The sequence below is a fragment of the Nipponia nippon genome, unplaced genomic scaffold, assembly GCF_047370975.1.
Source record: "Nipponia nippon isolate SJK-2023a ecotype South Korea unplaced genomic scaffold, ASM4737097v1 scaffold_4, whole genome shotgun sequence".
NCBI classification, from domain to species: domain Eukaryota; kingdom Metazoa; phylum Chordata; class Aves; order Pelecaniformes; family Threskiornithidae; genus Nipponia; species Nipponia nippon.
The window spans coordinates 100,696,134-100,716,894 of record NW_028262358.1 but is presented as its reverse complement, the minus strand read 5'-3'; the positions used below and the strand labels follow the sequence as shown (position 1 = coordinate 100,716,894).

The following is a 20,761-nucleotide window of genomic DNA, read 5'->3' as shown; positions in this document are numbered from 1 at the left end:
GCATGTTGCAGAGTTTCTCTAATCCTATAGATTTCTGGGGTTTTTTTTCTAACATCAGCTCAGAATTCCCTTTTTCTGTAAGACAGACAAATCTTTTCAATTTTACCCATTTAATTGGCCTGGCCAATTCTCCCTCCTTCCATAGCTGTAATAACATACTCCAGTATTCCCAAAAGCACGTTTTGCTGTGCATGCTTGGATATGCTAGTCAGTGCTAATTTGCTATAACCCTGCTGTCCTGACTTTCCCAGACCGCACTGATACAAACGCAGGCAGTTTGGTCCAAAGTGTGGACTTTGCGATAGCCTCACAGCCCTGAACATTGCCCAGCACTGATGTGCTACCAGTGACGGCAAACTCTCCGCACATCCTCGCAGTTTGGATAGGGCAAAAGCAGGCAATCAATCCGGAAGGCTCTAAGGCTTACCAAACAATGAACTTTGAACAACTTGGTAAAGGAAACAAACAAACAAACAAACAAATCTATTTCTGGGCTGAGATTGTAGCTGGGTATCCCAGCCAAAGATAATTGTATTTCACAAAATTGCAAACCTCACATGAGGGTTTATAGTGGAAAAACACTGACAGGCCATTGTCTGCGGCATTATATTCACAGTGCTGTAATTACAGATTTAGCATAACGGGTGTAACTCTGCGGTCAGAAAGATGGCAAGAGTATGATATTTTTCCATGGAATACTTCTTCCTTCATAGATGTTTGGCTTGAAATCTGGTGTTTAAGTTGCAGTGCTGTTGGCATTATTTTTCTCGCATTTTTGGGGGCTGATCTATATAAGTGCTTTAACTTGGCTTCTCCTTTTAGGTGTACAAATTAAAATTACCTCATTTTTTCCAAGCTTGATTAATTGCACGCAAAAGTAGATGTGTAAACACTTTCTGTCATTTGATGTTTATAAACCTCCCTTTGCACCCACAGTGGTACTCCTTCGGGTATTATCAGCCACAAAAAATGAAGATAGCTTTTTCCTCATTTTTCAAATTAGGTCACTGCTGTTAATCGGCGAGATCCCTGAGGTCTCACTGAGCAGTGCTCCTCCAGGCTGGCTTGGCAGGAGACATATCCTAACCCACACTGCCTGATGACAACCACCATGAGATACCAGTCTTACACCCACTGGGGGCTCCTTTACCACATGGTTGTGGAAGGTTTCTGGCTCATCTGCACTGGAGAAGCAGCAAAAAAACCCTCAGCAGAGACCGAAGATCTGGCTCCATAATCAACCAAGCATGAAATATAGTATTGTCTAATATACCCTTGTGTATCTAAGTGTGGGATGAGCTTTGGAAGGGGAAGGAAAACAACGTCTGAACTGTTAAAAACGTTACTTCTGATAGGTCTAAAAGATGGATTGGTAATCATTACTGGAGGCTGCTGAGTATTGGGTGGTCCTCCTTACTGGATGTCCCAACTCTAATGAGCTCGGAAGAGGAAACAAGGTTAGAATCTCACTGGGAAAGTGCTGGAACACGAACATTGCTTTGAGGGCCCAAGCCTGTACGCCACTTTTTCTCAGTACTTCTTGTGTAAGCAATACTCCTGATGTTATTGTGATTATCTAAAGGCAGAAAGAATAGTCATACAAATAAGGGTTGGGATTCATGCCTAGTAATCTCTCTAATCTGGCACTCTCTCTCCTTCAGCTGCACTAGATGTTTTCCAGCAGAAGACTCTCAAATAATATCTCCAAAATACACCGATATCCTGGGGGAAAATTTTGTCATAGCTTATGAATCTTTCCTGGGACATGAGTATTCATCAAGTTCCGTGCAGATAGAGCAGCAGGATCCCAGAGGAAAACTGCAACATCAGGAGGGCTATAGTTTAGTCTAAGGGTCTCTTTCTGAGTGTTAATACTATGTGGATTGTCCTAAAACTGCATGTTTCCTCAACAGGGTACAACGCAGTGTTCGTGATCTAAGCATCAGGTTTCACTGAGGTAAGAGAACCCTGAGGTATCACCTTCAAAAAATGAAACACAAACTCCTACCAACATCATATTTGTCCTCACATACCTGTGGACACAAACCCAGGGCCCTGAAAAGAACACGACGGATGCCCTGGTGGGTCAGACCAACATCCAGCTATGCCCAGTATTCTTTTTCCAATAACAAGAGATGCTGTTTAAAGAGACCATGCAAGCTGGGCATATACATTTCCTTTGTTCTCCTCCAGCATCCACAATCATTGTATTAGGGATCATAGGGAGCACATTCATACTCATTCCTTTTAGTATCTCTTTATGAACCCGTAGTTCCTTTAATCATTTAGTCTCCCTTTCAGTCTCTCCTGACCTGTCTGCTTCCAAAACCTCTGCTGGCAGCAAATTCCACGAGTTCACTATACCTGTTACATAAAAAAAGTATTCCCTTTTATCTTTTCTAAACCAATATCCTATCCATTTCAATGAGTGCCCCCTAGTTCTAGTACCGCAGGATTTGGAGAACAACAATCTGCATTCACTCTACCCACTGCCTTGATTTTATAAATCCTGATTATATCCACTCTCTACAAATTGAAGCTCATGCTGTGGATAGCCTCACTCCCTTCTATTTGCCCCCTGAGAGTATGGCATGTGGGTTTGAGTGCGACTGTCCCTCCGCCTTTCACTCCCCTCTTCGATACGTGAGCAAGGATCAGCTCTGTTAACACTGCAGTTCCAGAACAGAAATGTCAACAGCAAGCCAAATTTTCTGATGATTTATCATCATGGCTTGGCACAGAGTTCACTGAATGCCAGAGGTGGTTCAAGGAAGGGACTGAGAATGGGGAAGCCAGCAGCTGAAATAAGTTATTGCAAAATCACAGCTTGAGCCACTCTGTGCACCCCATAAAAACTAGGATCTCACAGACCTCTTCCTTCTGGGAGGGATGTTGTATTTTACTTTCCTTTCTTTTTTGGTGTGAGAATGATCCCAAGGATGCTTATGATTTGGATACTCCTGTCCATAACCTTGCCCATACTGGACCTGAACGAAGGTCCAGCCAGCTCATGCTCCTGTCTCAGTTAATGGCCATGGGTAGGAGAGAAACAGCAGGAACAGTGGGCATGAACAGATGTCGCGGAAAGAGGCATGCATATACAAACTTTCATCCTAAAACTTTCCTAGCTTCAAACTATTTTTCAAGCCAGGAAATTGCCTTGAGACATATACAGGTTTGAGGTATGCCTTGGTGTATCTGCTAGAATTTGGAGAGGGCAAGGGATCCTGTGCCTCTGTCCTTCAGTGAGCTGTTGTCTGGAAAACTCTTGTCTCTCAGCGTGTGCAGCTGAAAACAGACCCCTCTGTACCAAGCACATAGTGGTGAGAGGTATCAGAGATCTGATGTCTACCATAGGATGACAAATATTAGCGAAAGGGTCTGAAAATATACACACACAAAAATCCTTCCTCCGTCCCAAGAAACTTTCATCTTCATGAGTTGTTTTCAGTCAGCTGAAAACATCACAGAATGACAAACATGCCACTTCAAATGTCTCTGAAATCCCTCGGGGCTTCACTCTGACTTCCTGAACCGCTTTAAAACCCACATACTTACTAAGAAAGATGGGAAATTTGGGACATCTCGGAAGCAGCGCACAGCTAGTGGTCCTAATCAGGATTTATTTAGACCAAGGATTCCTGAGATACTGAAGAAAAAAAACCTCAATTTCTTCAGGAGACGGAGTCTATCAGCTTTTGAGAACTCAGCTAGGAAAACCAAATCGCTATGCCGATCAGAACCCAAGGCAGTGTAATCACTTGCTCTTAACATCCGCTACAGCCCTTTGATCGTGCCTAGTGGGCAGAAACAGTTTTACATATCAAATCTCTCTCCCAAATCACTGCATATCACAATCACATTCTCACATTTTGTTTCCATTAATCTCTCCAATATGAAAGGTAGCTAGAACCTAATTTCGCTGGAGACCTCACACTAGAATCGTGGATATTGTCAGCTCCCAGGGCCCACAGGTAGGTTTCTGTGGGCATGTACCTTATTTCTGCTAGCTTCCAGAAATACTAGTTTGTTGGATTCAGCATCTGGGTGGATTCCTGAGATACCACTGACCAACCATAATTCTGAGTTGCATTTCACTGAATTTACCAAGAATTTCAGTCAGTGCCATACCATAATGCTTTCTCACAGGCAAAGTTCCCTGAAAAGCCAGAGGAAATGCACAGCTTCAGGTTACCTCACTCTTTCTTGCTGATGCCTACAGAGGCTCTCCCCAGTCTGCCACCCCGTGATGCAGTCCCAGCTCTTCCTTTGTACCCTGATGCTTGTTAGACCCTCCTGACTTCACTGAAACAAATGACTGACTGAACTAATTCAGCAGAAAGCTATGCATTTTTCTGCCTGGTTGTGTTTCTGCTGGGCTACTGAGTCGACTCAGCCACTGAGGACTGGGAGAGGAGCAAAACTCATCAATTACTGCACAAAATAAGGGACTGGAAAGCGGAATTGGAAATGAAGAGGCCCTTTTGGCAGCAGTGAGCTGTTAAATTTGAGCATCATCTCTGTGAAATCACTGCCCAAGAACCCATCTCTTTTTCCTTTGCAGGCTTTAGTCCATGTTTATATACGTTTAGTTCATAGACGAGGCCTTAGTTTGCGTGGCTGTTTATTAATGTATATGTTCTGCCAGATTACTTCATGGTTGTTATAAAGAGCAGTATCTCTGCTTTTTACCATTGGATTGAATTGCCAGGGGTGATTCTGGATCTTAAGCTTTCATACTAAATTTTCAAGGAAGTGACCCCTCAGGACTGAAGGGCAAAGACCCATAAAGGCAGCCCAGTGAGGCTGTAGGTCAGGCTCCTCAGCCTTTTAAAACAACCTTCTATTTCTTTAACACCACTGTCCTTCTCACTGCTTATATACATATGGGTGTGTATATATGAAAGCTTAAAGAATTTATTTCTAACAGTCTCTTTTTGGTACCGGAACATGATAACTGACTTCTTCCTTATTTCACTACAGATTATTGAAACTGAAGCCTCTGAATCTGCATTTTAAAAACCGTATTTTGCTCCTCTTCCTTTTCCACAGTCCCACCTGATGAAGAGGACAATCTTTTGCACAAAAATCTTCCAGAATTACAGCTGACTCAGGGTGCTTAGCTGCTTCTTTTTCCCCCACTCAGGACCTTTTCTTCTGTCTCAGGTATTTCAGAGGCATTGTTCCATTCTACAGATGTCTTCTGGTGTCACATTATGTTCTGGGATAGCAGTTAGCATTAAATCTTACTTGGACCTTTCAACTATGAGTAGCCTTTAGCGTTAATACAGGAAGACCAACAGAAACTGCAACAGCTTACAGCAGGAGACAGGTCTTTCATGGGCATAGCGATCATGAAATGATAGAGTTTGATTCTTGGAGAAGTAAGAAGGGGGGTCAGCAGAACTGCCACCTTGGACTTTCGGAGGGCAGGCTTTGGCCTGTTCAGGAGCCTGGTTAACAGAGTCCCTTGGGAGGCAGTCCTGAAGGGCAAAGGAGTCCAGGAAGGCTGGGCATCCTTCAAGAAGGAAATCTTAAAGGCACAGGAGCAGGACATCCCCATGTGCCAAAAAATGAGCTGGCATGGGAGAAGACCGGCCTGGCTGAACAGAGGGCTTTGGCTGGAACTCAGGAATAAAAGGAGAGTTTACGACCTTTGGAAGAAGGGGCAAGCAACTCAGGAGGACTACAAGGATGCCGTGAGGTTATGCAGGGAGAGGATTAGAAGCGCCAAAGCCCAACAAGAACTTAATCTGGCTACTGCCGTAAAAGGCAATAAAAAATGTTTCTACAAATACATTAGTAACAAAAGGAAAGCTAAGGAGAATCTCCATCCTTTATGGGATGTTGGAGGGAACATAGTGGCAGAGCACAAGGAAAAGGCTGAGGTACTTAATACCTTCTTTGCCTCAGTCTTTAATAGTCAGACCAGTTGTTCTCGGGGTACCCAGCCCCCTGAGCTGGAAGACAGGGATGGGGAGCAGAATGAAGCCCCCATAATCCAAGGGGAAATGGTTCGTGACCTGCTACACCACTTAGACACACACAAGTCTATGGGGCCGTATGGGATCCACCTGAGGGTACTGAGGGAGCTGGTGGAAGTGCTTACCAAGCCACTTTCCATCATCTGTCAGCAGTCCTGGCTTACCGGAGAGGTCCCAGTTGACTGGAGGTTAGCAAATGTGACGCCCATCAACAAGAAGGGCCAGAAGGAGGATCCGGGAAACTACAGGCCTGTCAGCCTGACCTTGGTGCCAGCGAAGGTTATAGAGCAGATCATCCTGAGTGCCATCATGTCGCACGTACAGGACAACCAGGTGATCGGGCCCAGTCAGCATGGGTTTATGAAATGGAGGTCCTGCTTCACTAACCTGATCTCCTTCTATGACAAGGTGACCCACTTAGTGGATGAGGGGAAGGCTGTGGATGTTGTCTACTTGGACTTTAGTAAAGCCTTTGACACCGTTTCCCACAGCATTCTCCTGGAGAAACTGGCTGCTCAGGGCTTGGATGGGCATACTCTTTGCTGGGTAAAAAACTGGCTGGATGGGCAGGCCCAAAGAGTGGTGGTAAATGGAATTAAATCCAGTTGGCGGCCGGTCACAAGTGGTGTTCCCCAGGGATCAGTGCTGGGGCCAGTTCTGTTTAGTATCTTCATCAGTGATCTGGACGAGGGGATCGAGTGCACCCTCAGTAGGTTTGCAGATGACACCAAGCTGGCCAGGAGTGTTGATCTGCTGGAGGGTAGGAAGGCCCTACAGAGGGATCTGGACAGGCTGATTCAATGGGCCAAAGCCAACTGTATGAGGCTCAACAAGGCTCAGTGCTGGGTCCTGCACTTGGGTCACAACAACCCCATGCAAGGCTACAGGCTTGGGGAGGAGTGGCTGGAGAGCTGCCTGCTGGAAAAGGACGTGGGGGTGTTGGTTGACAGCCGCCTGAACATGAGCCAGCAGTGTGCTCAGGTGGCCAAGAAGGCCAATAGCACCCTGGCTTGTATCAGGAATAGTGTGGCCAGCAGGACCAGGGAGGCGATAGTGCCCCTGTACTCAGCACTGGTGAGGCCGCACCTCGAGTACTGTGTTCAGTTTTGGGCCCCTCACTGCAAGAAGGACATCGAGGTGCTGGAGCGTGTCCAAAGAAGGGCAACGAAGCTGGTGAAGGGTCTGGAGCACAAGTCTTATGGGGAGAGGCTGAGGGAGCTGGGGTTGTTTAGTCTGGAAAAGAGGAGGCTGAGGGGAGATGTTACTGCTCTCTACAACCACCTGAAAGGAGGTTGTAGCGAGGTGGGGGTCAGTCTCTTCTCCCAAGTAACAAGCGATAGGAAGAGGAGGAAATGGCCTCAAGTTGTGCCAGGTGCAGGTTTAAGTTGGATATTAGGAAAAACTTCTTCACTGAAAGGGTAGTCAGGCACTGGACCAGGCTGCCCAGGGGAGTGGTTGAGTCCCCATCCCTGGAGGTATTTAAAAGACGGGTAGATGCGGCACTTAGGGACATGGTTTAGTGGTGGACTTGGCAGCACTAGGTTAACAGTTGGACTCGATGATCTTAAAGGTCTTTTCCAACCTAAACGATTCTATGATTCATGTGATGCATCCTGCCAACACCCTCTCTAACAACAGGCAGCCTGAGCAAAAATGTTGAAGGGGAGGGAGATGGGCTGTATTACACAAGCCCCTTAGAGGCTTCTTGTTTTATACAGGACACTAGCAAAGCAAGGCACAAGCTCAGCCTTTCTCTGGAGAGAGTGCACACATTCAGACATGAATGTAGGTGGGTATAACAAAAGGTCAACATGGGTGGAACTTTCTGGGGACTGGTGTGTACAATTTTAGGAAATCTCCACTCAACATTTTTAACCCTTTTTCTCTTCACGTCACATTTTCATGAAGATGGAAAAACATATCCCTGAAACTAAAGCAATTTACTTGCCAAATTTGAAAGCTGTTTTTCCAAACTAGAGAGATGATAGAGGCTGTTCAGTGAAATGGTTATGTTTATAATGGACAAAACCGTGTATTCTCCCCTAAATTCATCCTTGTAGTTGGCTCAATTCTTGTAAATGGGACTTTCCAAAAACAAAGCAAAGGAATCATAATACAAAACAAAACAATCAAAACAAGCTAAAATAAAACAGCTGGAAGCAGACACCCAACAGAGGGAATTTCAGCTCAGACTGGCAGTTATGAACAACTGAAAAGGCAAATAGAAAGCGCTTTGCAACATTAACACTAGCTTTGCTGCTAGCTCTGTTGTACCTCATTGTTAGGACTGAAGGGTTTGATTTATCATGCTACCAACAAACTAATTCAATGAATTCTCCTCCCATTAAAACCCTCCCACAGGAGACTACCTGTGCTGTAAAATACAGTAACCATTTCACATCAGACAATAGTTTAAGTAACAGCTTAGGGAAAACAATACCAAATACTTTTCATAATTGAAAATGGAAGGGAACATAGCAAGCAGCATATAATTACGTGAAGTTAAGTTTAGCCCAGACTTCAGGGTTATCCAGTCTACTTTGGTGAGGAGAATCATTGAATCAGTAACCACAACTGGTCTTTACCCTAGAGGTGCCAAAAAACACTGTATTTGTTCCACTTTGGAGCCCCCTCAAATAGAATTGCATGGTTTTGCTCCGTTTAATCCACTGTTTATTTTACTGTGCTTTTCAAGAGTTGCAAGTTTCAGAATACTTCATCAAGAAATCCAAGATTTCTGGATTTCAGCTTATAAATCTGCTTTTGGTTTGCATTTTGGAGCCGTCCTGCCCTCAAGTGTCCTCTGTTTGTTTTCCAAAGTTGCTGTACCTTCAGTCTTCCTTCCCACAGACACTGGTGAGATAAGGAGAGCGGTTCTGTTTTCCACCGAGCAGACGGAGTTGGACAGCTCACATGGAGTGGGTTTGTGTCACAGCAGTTAAACGCTAACAGAAAAAACAAATGGAACGTTAGGAGTGGAAATTAAATACATTAACCCTAATGAGAATACTGATTTGCTTTCCAGCAAGCTCTTTGGAGCGGAAAACTCCCACACGGTTAGGCAAAGAAATCTAAAGGAAACACTAGATTTTGGCAGGGATTTTCAAATGACCCCTGAGGAAGGCAGGTATCCAAGTCGCATCACACGGCATTGCGTGTCTCTCCCTGTTGTGGCCATCTTTATGACCAGTCGGTTCATGGGAACAAGGGAAGCGCGGGGAACGTCACAGGCAGGCACCTCCGAATTACCACTGAAGGACACGTCCTGCGCTGGTCAAGAATGGCTCACTTGAGAGAAGGCTAAAGAAATACTGGGGAAGGTGACAAAATATGGACAAAAATAGCTTGTAGTGGAATAGCTCCAGCAAACAGGGCTAGCAGACAGGAAGTCAAGGTGTTAAAATAACCACATCAAGCCGTTTCGTACATTAGCTACGTGTGTAGTATCTGAGTCTTGGGGTTTGTGCGCGTTGGTTTCCCCCGACAAATAGGTAACATCAGCATTTGGTCTATGTGTCTGCTCTATGTGACTTCATGCAGGCAACCCTCAAAGTTTCAGAGATACAGGTGAGGAGGAGAGGAACAGCCCCATGCAAGGGGCAGTGGGCAGAGGGGTGCCTGGCACAGCAATGAGCGCCTGTTGCTGGGTCGCAGGGTCTCTCTGGGGTGGTGTGGGCAGGAGACCCTCGCCCCAGCCCCTGTCCAGGCCTCCATGGGATGCACACCCTTTGGGACAAGCGGCTCTGCAGACACGACCCGTTCTCGTTCTTCCATCCCCAACGTGGCAGGGCAGGGTTTTTTAGGCTTAAAAGGCTAAAATAAGCCACGGATCTTTCCGCTGCCCATGGAGCCCAGGCAGACGAGCCGCCTGAGGGCAAGACGAGGAGTCTCAAGAGGCGGCAGACGCCAGCCCCGGAGCTGGGCGCTGCCGCCGAGGGGCGCCGGCAAACGCGGCGCAAAGCCCCGCTGCCCTGCGCCAGCACGGGCACGGCTCCCCGCCTCCCGCCTCAGCCGACCGCCACAGAACGCCGCTCCGCCCGCGCACGGAGCTCCGCAAGCGGCAGTGCGGCCCGGCCCCGGCGCTGTGCCGCCGCCGTCATGGCGGCAGGCGCCCTCCTTTCCCCCTGGCCCGGGCGCGGGCCCGCCGAGGGGCAGAAGCCGGGCAGCGGGCGGCGACGCAGACGCCAACGGCTCGGCGGGACCGCGGCGCCAGCCCCGCGACGCCTGACGGTGCCCGCCGGGCGCGGGAGGCGGGGCCGGGGGAGGTCGGAGGGCGGCGGGGCGGGCGCGGCGCGGCGGGACGAGGTACGGCGGGGCGGGACGAGGTACGGCGGGGCGGCGGAGGGGCGCCGTCTCCGGCGGGGCTGAGCCGCGGCGGGGCGGCTGAGGGCGAGGGGGCTGCGGAGAGGGCGGTGGGGTCCCCTCCGCAGCCGCCGGCCTTCGGGCGGGGGAAGCGAGCGCGGGGCTGCGCGGAGCGGAGGCGGGGGAAGCGAGGCGAGAGGCGGGGGGGCGCAGGCCCGGGGCAGGCGGTGGAAGTCCCCACCCGAGGGAGAGCGGCCGGCCTCGGTCGGCCTCCGCCCGCCCGCCTGCCTGCCTGCCTGCCTGCCTGCCCGCCTAGGCCGCGAAGGCCGGGCGGGTCAGAGGCCGGGCCTTGAGCCTAAGCCCCTGCCTCTGCAGGCCCCGTGTTCGGGGTGCCGTGGCCCCCTCAACCCACCTGTCTTCCTGAGGGGTTATAGCCGCGGGGGGCTCGCTGCGAGTCGTTCATTTCAATATTAAAGGCTTGACATGAAATGATGAGTGTGTGCTCTTTCCTGCCACCCCGTTCCCACCGTGCTCAAGGACACACCTGCTCAGGTAAAAAGAAGGATGCACTTAATTAAGTATGCGCTTAACCTGGGAGAAGGAGGGGAAAGGTGTGTCCCACCGCTGGTGGGAGAGAGGCTGTAGTGCTGCTGGGGCTGTCGGGCTGCAACCACTGCCACTCCTGCCTTTCCAAAGCCCCGCCGGAGAAGCAGGGATTGGTATTGCAGCAGTAACTTCAGTGCTTTTTGGAGGACAGAAGCCTAACTTTGGACGATGCATCAAAATCTGAAGGTGAAACAAAAGGGGCATAGACAGAGATAGGATAAAGCTTCCCAAAGACAGCCTAGGTTTCTGGCTGGAAACTTTGGGTAGACTCTCACGATTCCTGGTTTTGCCTGGTGTTGCAGGGCCTGTGACATTCTGCTTGAAGTACACCAAGTACCGCCCGAGTGAAAGGGCACTAAGCTGTGCGCTCAGAAGACCTGTATGTATCCATAGCCTGTGCCCAGATCAGCCGTATGGCACAGGTGCAGCAAAACTGATCCGTTGGGTGGTGTCAAGCTTTTTGCTTGCATACATGTGTTTTTGACTGGGAAAAACACATGCCACATACATCCCAAAAATACCAATTTCCCCTAAAGGAGATACGATATACCTAGATACTGAGGTGTAAGGAAGGGCAGCCGGTAGTGAAAAGATGATACAATAGCCAATAGACACACCTTCACCTTTTGAATGCTTTGACACGGTAGTCAAACACAACTTAGGAGAGTGTAGTGTTATTTAGAACACTTCAAGTAATGATTTCTTGTTTACCCGGAGAAAGGAACTTCTCTTCAGTTGCAATGTGTTTTCTTCTCCAGAGTTGGGACCATGGCTATTGACTGGATTGGTTTTGCATATGCTGCATTGCTGGCTGTTGGAGGTGTTGTAGGATACACTCGTAAAGGTAAATACTGGGACAGCAGGATTTGGAAATGAAGCATTTGTATTTCCTCTCCACTACACCTTGTAAAAACAAAATTGATGCAAGACATGAAAACTTTGCTATAATGAACACGACTGCACCTTAAATCCATCCTGCGCTGCTAGAAATGAGCTGAGTCTCATGAGATTTACTTGGGTCAACCTAAGCATTTAAATGGTCACTTTTTTCTGTTTATCTAACTGATGAGTTTGTTTTCAGGGCAAAAAAGGGCTGTCGTTATTTTTGACATTCAGTGTATTTCGGGCCTTCTCATTTCCTTTAATCGTTCCTGCGTTGAGCACAGTAGATGATCTTCAATTAAAGTTTATTTTCTGTGGAGGCATCCTGGCTTGATTTTGAGATTTCCAGATGCACACTGGGAAAAAAACCCTTTACTTGCGTGTTCTGATCTCGTAGTTAATTATCTCTTAGAAATTAACTCTAAGATAACCAGGATTTCGGTTATCGTGTACTATAAAGCACATTTTCCATATTCCAGTCATTTTTGCAGTCCTTTCCAGCTGGCAGCGCCCCACCCGAGCCGAGCCCAGCATCCCGGCAGAGGTCGCAGTGGTACCGAGGATGGGCAGGCGGGATCTCCAGGCTGCTCCCCGTTAGCTCTCCCACAAAGCACACATCCTAGCAGCTCATCCGTCTTCTTCGCCGCGGCCGTCATCCATCCCAATTCTTGTGATTTAGGGTCACTGTTTCCCTGCGTAGCGTGCACAAGCTTTGCTCTGAAGAGATATGGCTTTCTATCTGGCTTTCTGAAAACACTTGCTGTATTTTTTTTGCTTGCACCCAGCTGCACTCACTGACTGTCCCAGTGGTTCTCTTCACTCTTTAATAGTTGGCCCGTCCTTGTGGCAAATCTAGATTTGGTTTTTTTTACTGGTAATGATTTCTGTTTTCCTGCAAATTCTTGGTTAAAAATAATCAATATAACAGGACTAGGAGCTAAATGACATCTGGGGGTATGGATTCTTTATAACATTTTGGGATCAGCTTAATCCAGATAATGCCTGCTGTGCTGATTCTACGCTTTTATCATATGGTACCGAGTCAAATGCCTATTCAGAAGCCTAAGTATATGACTGAAACTCTGGGCTTTATGAACCAGTTTTGTAATACCACTGAAAGAAGATGTTGAGTTACTTTTAAAAGCTGTATTTTCATCCTCATTGCCATCCGATTGTTTTTTAATTCTTTATGAATTAAATGTGATGTTGGTGATACCATTTCTTTGTCCAGGACTGATGTCAGACTGAAAGGCTTATGACTACATGTGTTGTCTCATCTACCCTTTATATATATTGACACATTTCTATGATTTTTGGAGACTCCCAAGTGCTGTAAGATATAGTTAAAATGAACAGACAGTCCATAGGAATTACAAAAATGCTTCTAAAGGTATGCGTGGTAGAGAAAATAGCCAGATTTAGGTTTGTGCTTCGAAGATTATTTTTCCCAAATTGCAAGCATTACTAGATCCTGATCATCCCCTTCTAATTTAGTCAACTTTGTCCCTCGTGCCATACAAGAGAATGACCGAGTTACAGAAATATTACCTCTCTATTCACGCTGGCTGAGCTAGCTGCACTGTGGCAAAATCGGTTCTATTTTTAAAATATTTGGACAATACTGTGTGGAGAGAGAACTACTGTGTAAAGATTGAGCTTAAAGACTTTGTATTGAGAAATAACACTTGAATGGTTTCTTGCAGGTAGTAAAATCTCTTTAGCTGCTGGTCTCACCTTTGGTTCTGTGGCTGGTTATGGAGCTTACTGCGTAACACGTGATCCAAGAAATGTGAAGATATCGTTGTGTAAGTGGTTTACTACAGTAAACAAACAAATGAACAAAACTCCCCCCCAAAAAGCAGTTTCCTCTACTGCATGTAAAATTCTCTCTTTTATTAAATTCTGAGTATTGCTTCGGTTTAAATGTTAGTTTTTAAATAGAGTTTGACATTTCAACTTAGCTTGCAAAATCCAAGAGCTTAACTCTGGAACCATTTGCAAGGTAAGGGAGATCATTCACACAAAGCCAGCAGGTATGTGTTACCACCTGGCAGCGCCTCCTGTTATTAGATGGTTACCTAACATTGCAGATACTGTGAAATCCAGCTGAGAAGCATGGGAAAGTACTGGAATAAAATCATTAGCGCTACAGATTAGAATGTAATTTGAGAAGTAACGTAGCTGTGGGAGCCAGTCTTGCATAATGTAACGTATCCTCAGCTCCCAATGAAACAAATAGTTTGACTTCGTGTTTTTCCTTTGCTGCTAAGAAAGACAGAATACAAACTATGCAATGATTGTCATGTTAGCTAGTTTGCCATGAAACACTCATGGAAGGAAGGAGCTATACTCTCTAAGGGGGACGTTAACCTCACACAACTGATTTGCAGTAAGAGCTATTGGGAGCTTGTCTCACTCATGGTTTTAGGAAAGGTGGATTAGGCTGTGGTTTCACATGCAAAAATGCATTTAAAATACATTTAATCCAGATTGTGTGAGCACACAATCGCTTTTTCTGAACTTAGTTAGAATTTACGGTACACTGTTCATGCTGGCTTTGTGCTTTACACCAGCCACAGCTGTAAAAATTTCCATTTCAAAAAAATGTTGAATAGCTTTGTTAGCAAAGTATGTTCCCACCGAGTTCTTTAGTAAAGGTGGTAATGGCATACCTGATCTGCTCCTAGATGGCCTAAAATTGGATATTCCAGTTTTGCCACTATGACCTTGCTCAGATTAAGTTATCCCACCATTAAAAAAAAAAAAACTTTTTTGGAATGAAGACATAACCTTAAGTATATGTAAATTTGTAGTCATTCAGTGCGAGATGCTTTTAAGTAGCATATGGTATTGTACTTTTATGGGTCAATTAAATCACTAATTTGGATACGGAATTTGTGGAAGAGAAGACTAATTAAAACTTACTAAATGTTGCCTGTTCCCCAGTTCCCTGGTATTGAAAGGACTAATACAAAATTTCCACTAATCTGCTTGTGAACGTCAGATATACTAAAATACTGTCAGTGTTGTGCATTTCATGTAGCTGTAGGCATGTGAGGACTTTCTCTCAACTGGAGAAATGTATATTACTGATTTAATAGACATTATAGCAGTACAGATGAGATAGAGGTCACTACACCTGCCTTAGAAAGTTCTTATGTAGAGTAAAAGGAACAAAGACTTTTTAAAGCAGTCTTAAGTTTAGAATGTTTTTGCCTGAAGTGAGTTAGGAAGTACAAAGTACTCTGCCAGGGCCAACCATTCAGGCTCATTTTAATCTCTTCCAGGCTGATATATCTCAGTCTGGAACAGGGTGTCTTCTGGGTTCTATATACGTAGGTATCTCAAATGAATAAAGAACTCGGTAGGAAGACTTCAGAGGAAGGGAGAATTAGACACACTCAGAAACATCTACGGATCCACACCTTAAAAACCTTTGGTGGCTACCATAGCTGCTACTTTCAGCATAAGGCATTTCTGTAATAAATGTGTATTGCTTTTGTAGAAATTCAGAATGTTTTCACTTACACCTAACATCCCAAAGTGCCAAAAGCAACTAGAGCACAAATGAAAGAAGGAAATGAAGTGCATGGAAGAAAGTGACCATTCTGAACTTAGAAACCAGTAGAGTAAATTGCAATGTAAAATGAAGCAAGTACCCAAACCTTTAAAAGGTTCAGAAATTTAAAAAAAAAGAAAAAAAAAATCCCCCTCCAAGCCCATAATTATCTATAGTATTTATCACCTATGCAAGAGTTTCCTACAATTATGTAGGTGATGTTTTAGTACAAGACCTTGATAGTAAAGTTCTTGTAACTTGTCCTACACAGAAAGAGTATGTAGCATACAGATACTCCCGGCAAATTTTCTTAGTTATTTTATAAATTATTCTTTCAGGCATTTTCCCACTCCCCCTGAAATTAACTGCGCTTTCTTGAATACTTTAATGCAATTTTATGTGTTTGGAGTAGGGGTAGAAATTCAGACTTCAGTATGCAACAGTTAGTGTTATTCAGAGTGCAGGTTGATGCACCTGATATATTGAATTTCTGATATGAATCTGATTTGCTGAATTGAATTTGGCTTGATTTATTGAATTTCTTGGACTGATTTAAGGTGAAACAGTGAAATGTCTAGCACTTTTGAAAATCAGGTCTAAAAGTTGAACGTCTTAAAAACTCACTGGTACATGTGAAAAGCCAGATACTAGTAACTGGAAAAAAGAACATTACAGAGTGAACATGCTTTGTAGCTTGTAATTAATTGTAAATATACTCAGGGCTCTGGCAAGATGCATACTGTGGAACAGTCCGCTCTTCAGACATTCCTGAGAGGATCAAGCCTATGGGACCAGAAAATAAGAGCAATGGATAATGGAGCATAATAATTTTTTTGCCGGGTATCTTTAATGAGTGCACATGCATAGCTGGTAGAGTTTTGTAAGATGCTTGTAACTGTCAGAGCTTGTTGTATAATGCTGGACTGAGTTTAAAACTAATTCTTGACACCTGTGAGCACAGGACTGTCCACAGGAGTAGGCAGTGGAGTTTGAAGAGAATGAGCCAGATGGTTTAACTGCTCCATAAAAAAGGGAAGAGATTTGCGTAACTGCCATGACTTTGGCTGCAAGAGTGATAAAGCCCAGCTGTGCATGAGAAGTCCTGCCTCTCTGCCCACTAGGAAGCATTTCAGGTGACAGTTCTTTAACAAAGCTAGCTATCTTTGCAGAGTTCTATGTATTCTCATCAGTCTTCTCATTCATGTAGCGCTCTGCAGCCATAGTTCGATATGAAACCCCCATGACTGATCAGTTCATTGCTACCTCCATTTTTAGATAAAACTGCTCCAGGAAGAAGAGGCAATTCCTTTCATGATGTTTGTTCTCTGCTGCTTGCGCTGCATTTGTTGCCCTCTTGGGCTGCCCACCTCTTGTCACAGACAAGGATGGTTTCCTCGTAGCAAAAGGAAACAAGGGAACTTGTAGTCATGATGAAGGAGATGTTGATAGCCGTATTCTGTAGCGAAAACAATGCAAACCTTCCAATCTAGCTTTTAAGGCTCAGCAAATAAAGAGCTAGCATTCTAAAAAGAAAACAGATAAAGTTGGATGCTCGAGCTCCTTGAATAGTTAGAAAACAGCTGGGATTTATGAGACACTATTCCTGTAATTCAGCATACATGTTGCTGTTATGATGAAGATTCCTCCTACTTTATTTGTATCCCCATGAATGTAGATATGGGGGAGTAGAATTCACTCTCTGACAAACTTACTTAGTATCTGTGGAATAGGATTTAGGATTCTGCTGCACATGGAAACCTTATTTGTAGCTGAAAGAAATCATAGCAGTGTATTTTGGAAAAGCAAGAATGTTTTTATAGACCCTATCTCTGATCTAATGTTTTATTAAACTACAGTTCATAGCAAAACATAGCAATGACTTTTGATAACTATCCATGTTCCTGAATGGTCCACTGGGAGAAGAGAGAACATAAATATATTGAATTGTCTTTTACAGTTTCAGCTTTTCTTTTGACCATTATAATGGGAATGAGGTTCAAGAGGTCCAAGAAATTAATGCCAGCCGGACTAGTAGCATGCCTGAGGTAAACATATCTTGAGGATCTTAATGTAAAGATTTCACTGATTTTCAAATAGTTGCCATTTGACATCTGATTCAAGCCAGTATCAGTGGAAGTTACTATCATCCAGCAACTGTATGGCTTAAGTGAAATTAGTTTGGAGGCCACAGTCCTGTTTCCAGTGAACAGCTTTTTCATCTCACTAGGCAGATACATCTGATATGGACTGACTTTCTCAGCACAGAAAGGAGAGATCTGCAATTAAATATTAATGCATATTGATAAGGCTCTTGGAAGAACCTGAGGTAAACCTCAGTGTTTTCAAACACATATGCATAAAATTGGTCATCTAATTTCATACTACACAGTCATCTTAAAAAAGACTAACACTTTGGTTTAGAAGTGCTGCATTCAAAACTACTGGAAGCGCAGCACCTTTGAAAACTAGGATATTTTTGACCTGACCTAAGAACTTCAGTCAGTATTACTGCAAATTATGATGTGTCTAACCATTCTGACTGCTTTATTGATGCTGTTTATTTTGGCATTCTGGAAAACATAATTTTCTGTACTTAGTATTTTGGAATCAAATTATGGAGTAAGTCAAAACTTTTTTTTTTCCCAGTGAGTCTGTAACTCAAAACATTTTTCAATTGTAAGTGAGAATCTCCGTCTTCTGAAGGAATGATAACTGTTGCTTCGTTGTTACTAGATTTAATATAACTCCATTAACTGTTTTACTCCAGTTACATACAGGGAGGAAAATATCAGATGCAAATTGTCAAGATGCAAAATTTAAGAATCACAACTTAAACTGGAAAATGTTGTTTTCCATTGTGGATCGCTTTTCAAGCCTAGGTGGACCGTGTTTTTCAACAGGCACTGAGGCTGTAGAACATTTTAAAAGATTGCTTACTAGAGGCTCTAGTGTCAGGTATTTATGAATGCACTGTTAATGATGACTTTCACTCTTTCACTGTTTTTGTTCATGCACAACCATTTTTACGGTTTTTGTTCTGGTTTTTTTTGCAGCCTTTTGATGATTTTGAGGCTTGTTTTTATGCTGCTGTAGGAGAATTTAGCAACTTAAGAACTGAAGTATGACTGCCACGCCCACCAAACAGGCAAGCTCTCCATACTTGAAAGACAAGTTTGAACACAAGTCTTACATTGCATTTATCTTTTCTGTAAAAGATCTGTACCTGTTATTTGATTATTGACATTCACTGATATTTTGCAAGCTTTTTTTTTTAAACTAAAACAAGTGTTTTGTTGATAACATATTTTGATCTACTTCCATTTAAGCAGTCTGTTAACTCAAGGGATCTTTCTCTGTAAGTTTGATCTCTTCCAGGGGTGCTGAGCACCCCAAGAAATTCAGTTAGTCTTGCACTGTATCTCTGAGAGAAGAATATATATAAATACATGTTTATGCTAAAAAGGTATATTGTATTGAACCATGATTTTGTAGCTTCTGAGATTAAGTAATCAATTCCAATCATATTGTCAGTTACTAATCAGTAAAGGCTCAGGCCTGTACTGTGTTGCACTAGAAAACTCTCCTTCCCTTCAAACACACATTCTTGTTCCACTGGTTCTAAACGTAAAAACTATTGTCAATGTTCAAATAAAATGTAAAATGTTTGAAGCTTCTCAGTTTTTTATGCAGACTAATGAACCATTTTGTCAATGGAAGAGTCTGGTGATCTGCTTTGTACTTAGTACTGGTTTAAAACATGTACCATGCTGTAAATTCCCACCAGCATGAACCACAGCTCAGGAAGGTTCACCGTCTTGCACACATAGGTTCTAAACTCTCAGTCTCAATACTCTTTTAACAGGTTTGCTGTTGTGGTCTTATACAGATTATCTTGCTGAAGTCCCCCTCATTAGCAAAGGAGACTATTCAGACATAAACTATTCAGGTATTAAAGTTGGTTTAGTTTGCATAGAAAATAATTAAATATTCCCTGTGTCTGAAAGCTTGGCTAAGACTATCTTCTGGTGCACAGGAATGTGCAGCCACATCATTAGGAAACTGAATATGGGCAAGTGCACTACTGAAGACAAAGAGAAAGTTTGCTGCTTTTCATTTTTTTCATACAGAGCTTGCTTATAAAGGCTATTTGCTCCACAAATCCATCGGCAGAATACCAAGCTTATTATTCTTGGCAGGGGCTTAGGTGGTGACAAGGTGTTGTAAGCAACTCAGATGTCTAAAGCACAATTGACACAAAAAAAAAAAAAAAAAAAAAAAAGGCAATTCCCACAAACCACAGCCCCCAGCTCTGGAATCTTTTGCTAAGAAACGTTGGTATCTGTCATCTCCAGGTGTCGCCAGGCTTACAGGGGATTGAGCTGATATGTTATGGATCTCGGATTGGGATCTTGGTACCTAAAATGACGGCTGGACACACAAGATGTGGTTTATTTTATCCTGAAGTAGAACTTAAAGGCAGTTTAGAGGAATTGAACTGCCATGTACCGTAACGGGCTTGGGTGACCAATGCCGACATGGATATTTGTACTGTAGACAAGGTGAATCCTGCCTTAGATTAAGCTCCAATTAAAGTTTAGGCAACCTAGTGCTGAAATGCAGAAGCCATCCTGCAGTTTTTGCTAGCCCAGATCCTAAAGGCAGTAAGATTTTGTATTTTTGAGCATGTCCAGAGTTGAGCCTTTTGTACATTGACTGAGTTAGCCCACGGGGGCAGGGGCCTGGGGCTAGCCTCCCAGCCCAACTGTAACGCAGAAGTTTTTGCTTAAATGCCTGAGCAGCCCAAACAAGTAGCGTTCTCAGCCAGTCCAACATATCCCTGTGGGATTGAGGACTCACAAAACACAAAGGTGATGTCCCGTGCCAGTCTCTGTGACAGTTCAGTGATCACAACACTTGTTTGCAACAGAGGTGTAGCCCAATGAAACTTGAGTACTACGGTGGGCATTGCAAACTACTGCTTCCAGCCACCTAGGTAATTTTAACGTAAAACTCTTAGGAGCTCATCTGGGCAGTGTGTAGGTGATTGGGGTGTTTCTGGTTTGTGTACCTCTGAGATAACACTATGTGCCTCTTCTTAGCGTAAGTCGGAAAAGGAGATAACTTTGCTGGGCAGCAATTCTGTACATACACTGGCTGACTGTCCTCTCTGCCTAATCGGTTTGAGTCTTGCTGAGAAAAACAACTAACTGCACAGGAGAATAGTTTATGGCACTGCTCTTAAAGGGGACAGTGATGCTTCCCTTGAAATTAGGGTAAAGAATCTGAAAGAGTAGTGAATGCTTTTAAGCACTGTTGAGATGAAACTAACTCTTTTACTGAAAAGGTAAGCAGCCAGTGCAGTTCTCTTTACAACTACTTGGGTAGTGACTGAAGAGGGTAAAACCTTGCAAAAAAACAGTCAAGTGGC

The 20,761-nt window shown here is 44.2% G+C and overlaps 1 protein-coding gene across 3 annotated transcripts; it reads left to right on the top strand.

Annotated features, from left to right (window-relative positions):
- Positions 1–10,228: 10,228 nt before the first annotated feature.
- On the top strand, positions 10,229–18,998 carry TMEM14A (transmembrane protein 14A). 3 transcript variants are annotated; one of them, XM_087775096.1, is made up of 5 exons: positions 10,229–10,289; positions 11,651–11,736; positions 13,478–13,579; positions 17,291–17,378; positions 18,387–18,998. In XM_087775096.1, exons 2-5 carry the CDS (start codon positions 11,661–11,663, stop codon positions 18,424–18,426), a joined length of 306 nt encoding a protein of 101 aa, XP_087631222.1. In that variant the 5' UTR covers positions 10,229–10,289; positions 11,651–11,660; the 3' UTR covers positions 18,427–18,998. The 3 variants fall into 3 exon arrangements, with proteins under 3 accessions (XP_087631222.1, XP_087631223.1, XP_087631224.1); XM_087775097.1 differs by having other exon boundaries at positions 10,283–10,309; XM_087775098.1 differs by lacking the exon at positions 10,229–10,289 and adding an exon at positions 10,425–10,838.
- The last annotated feature ends 1,763 nt before the right edge of the window (positions 18,999–20,761 follow it).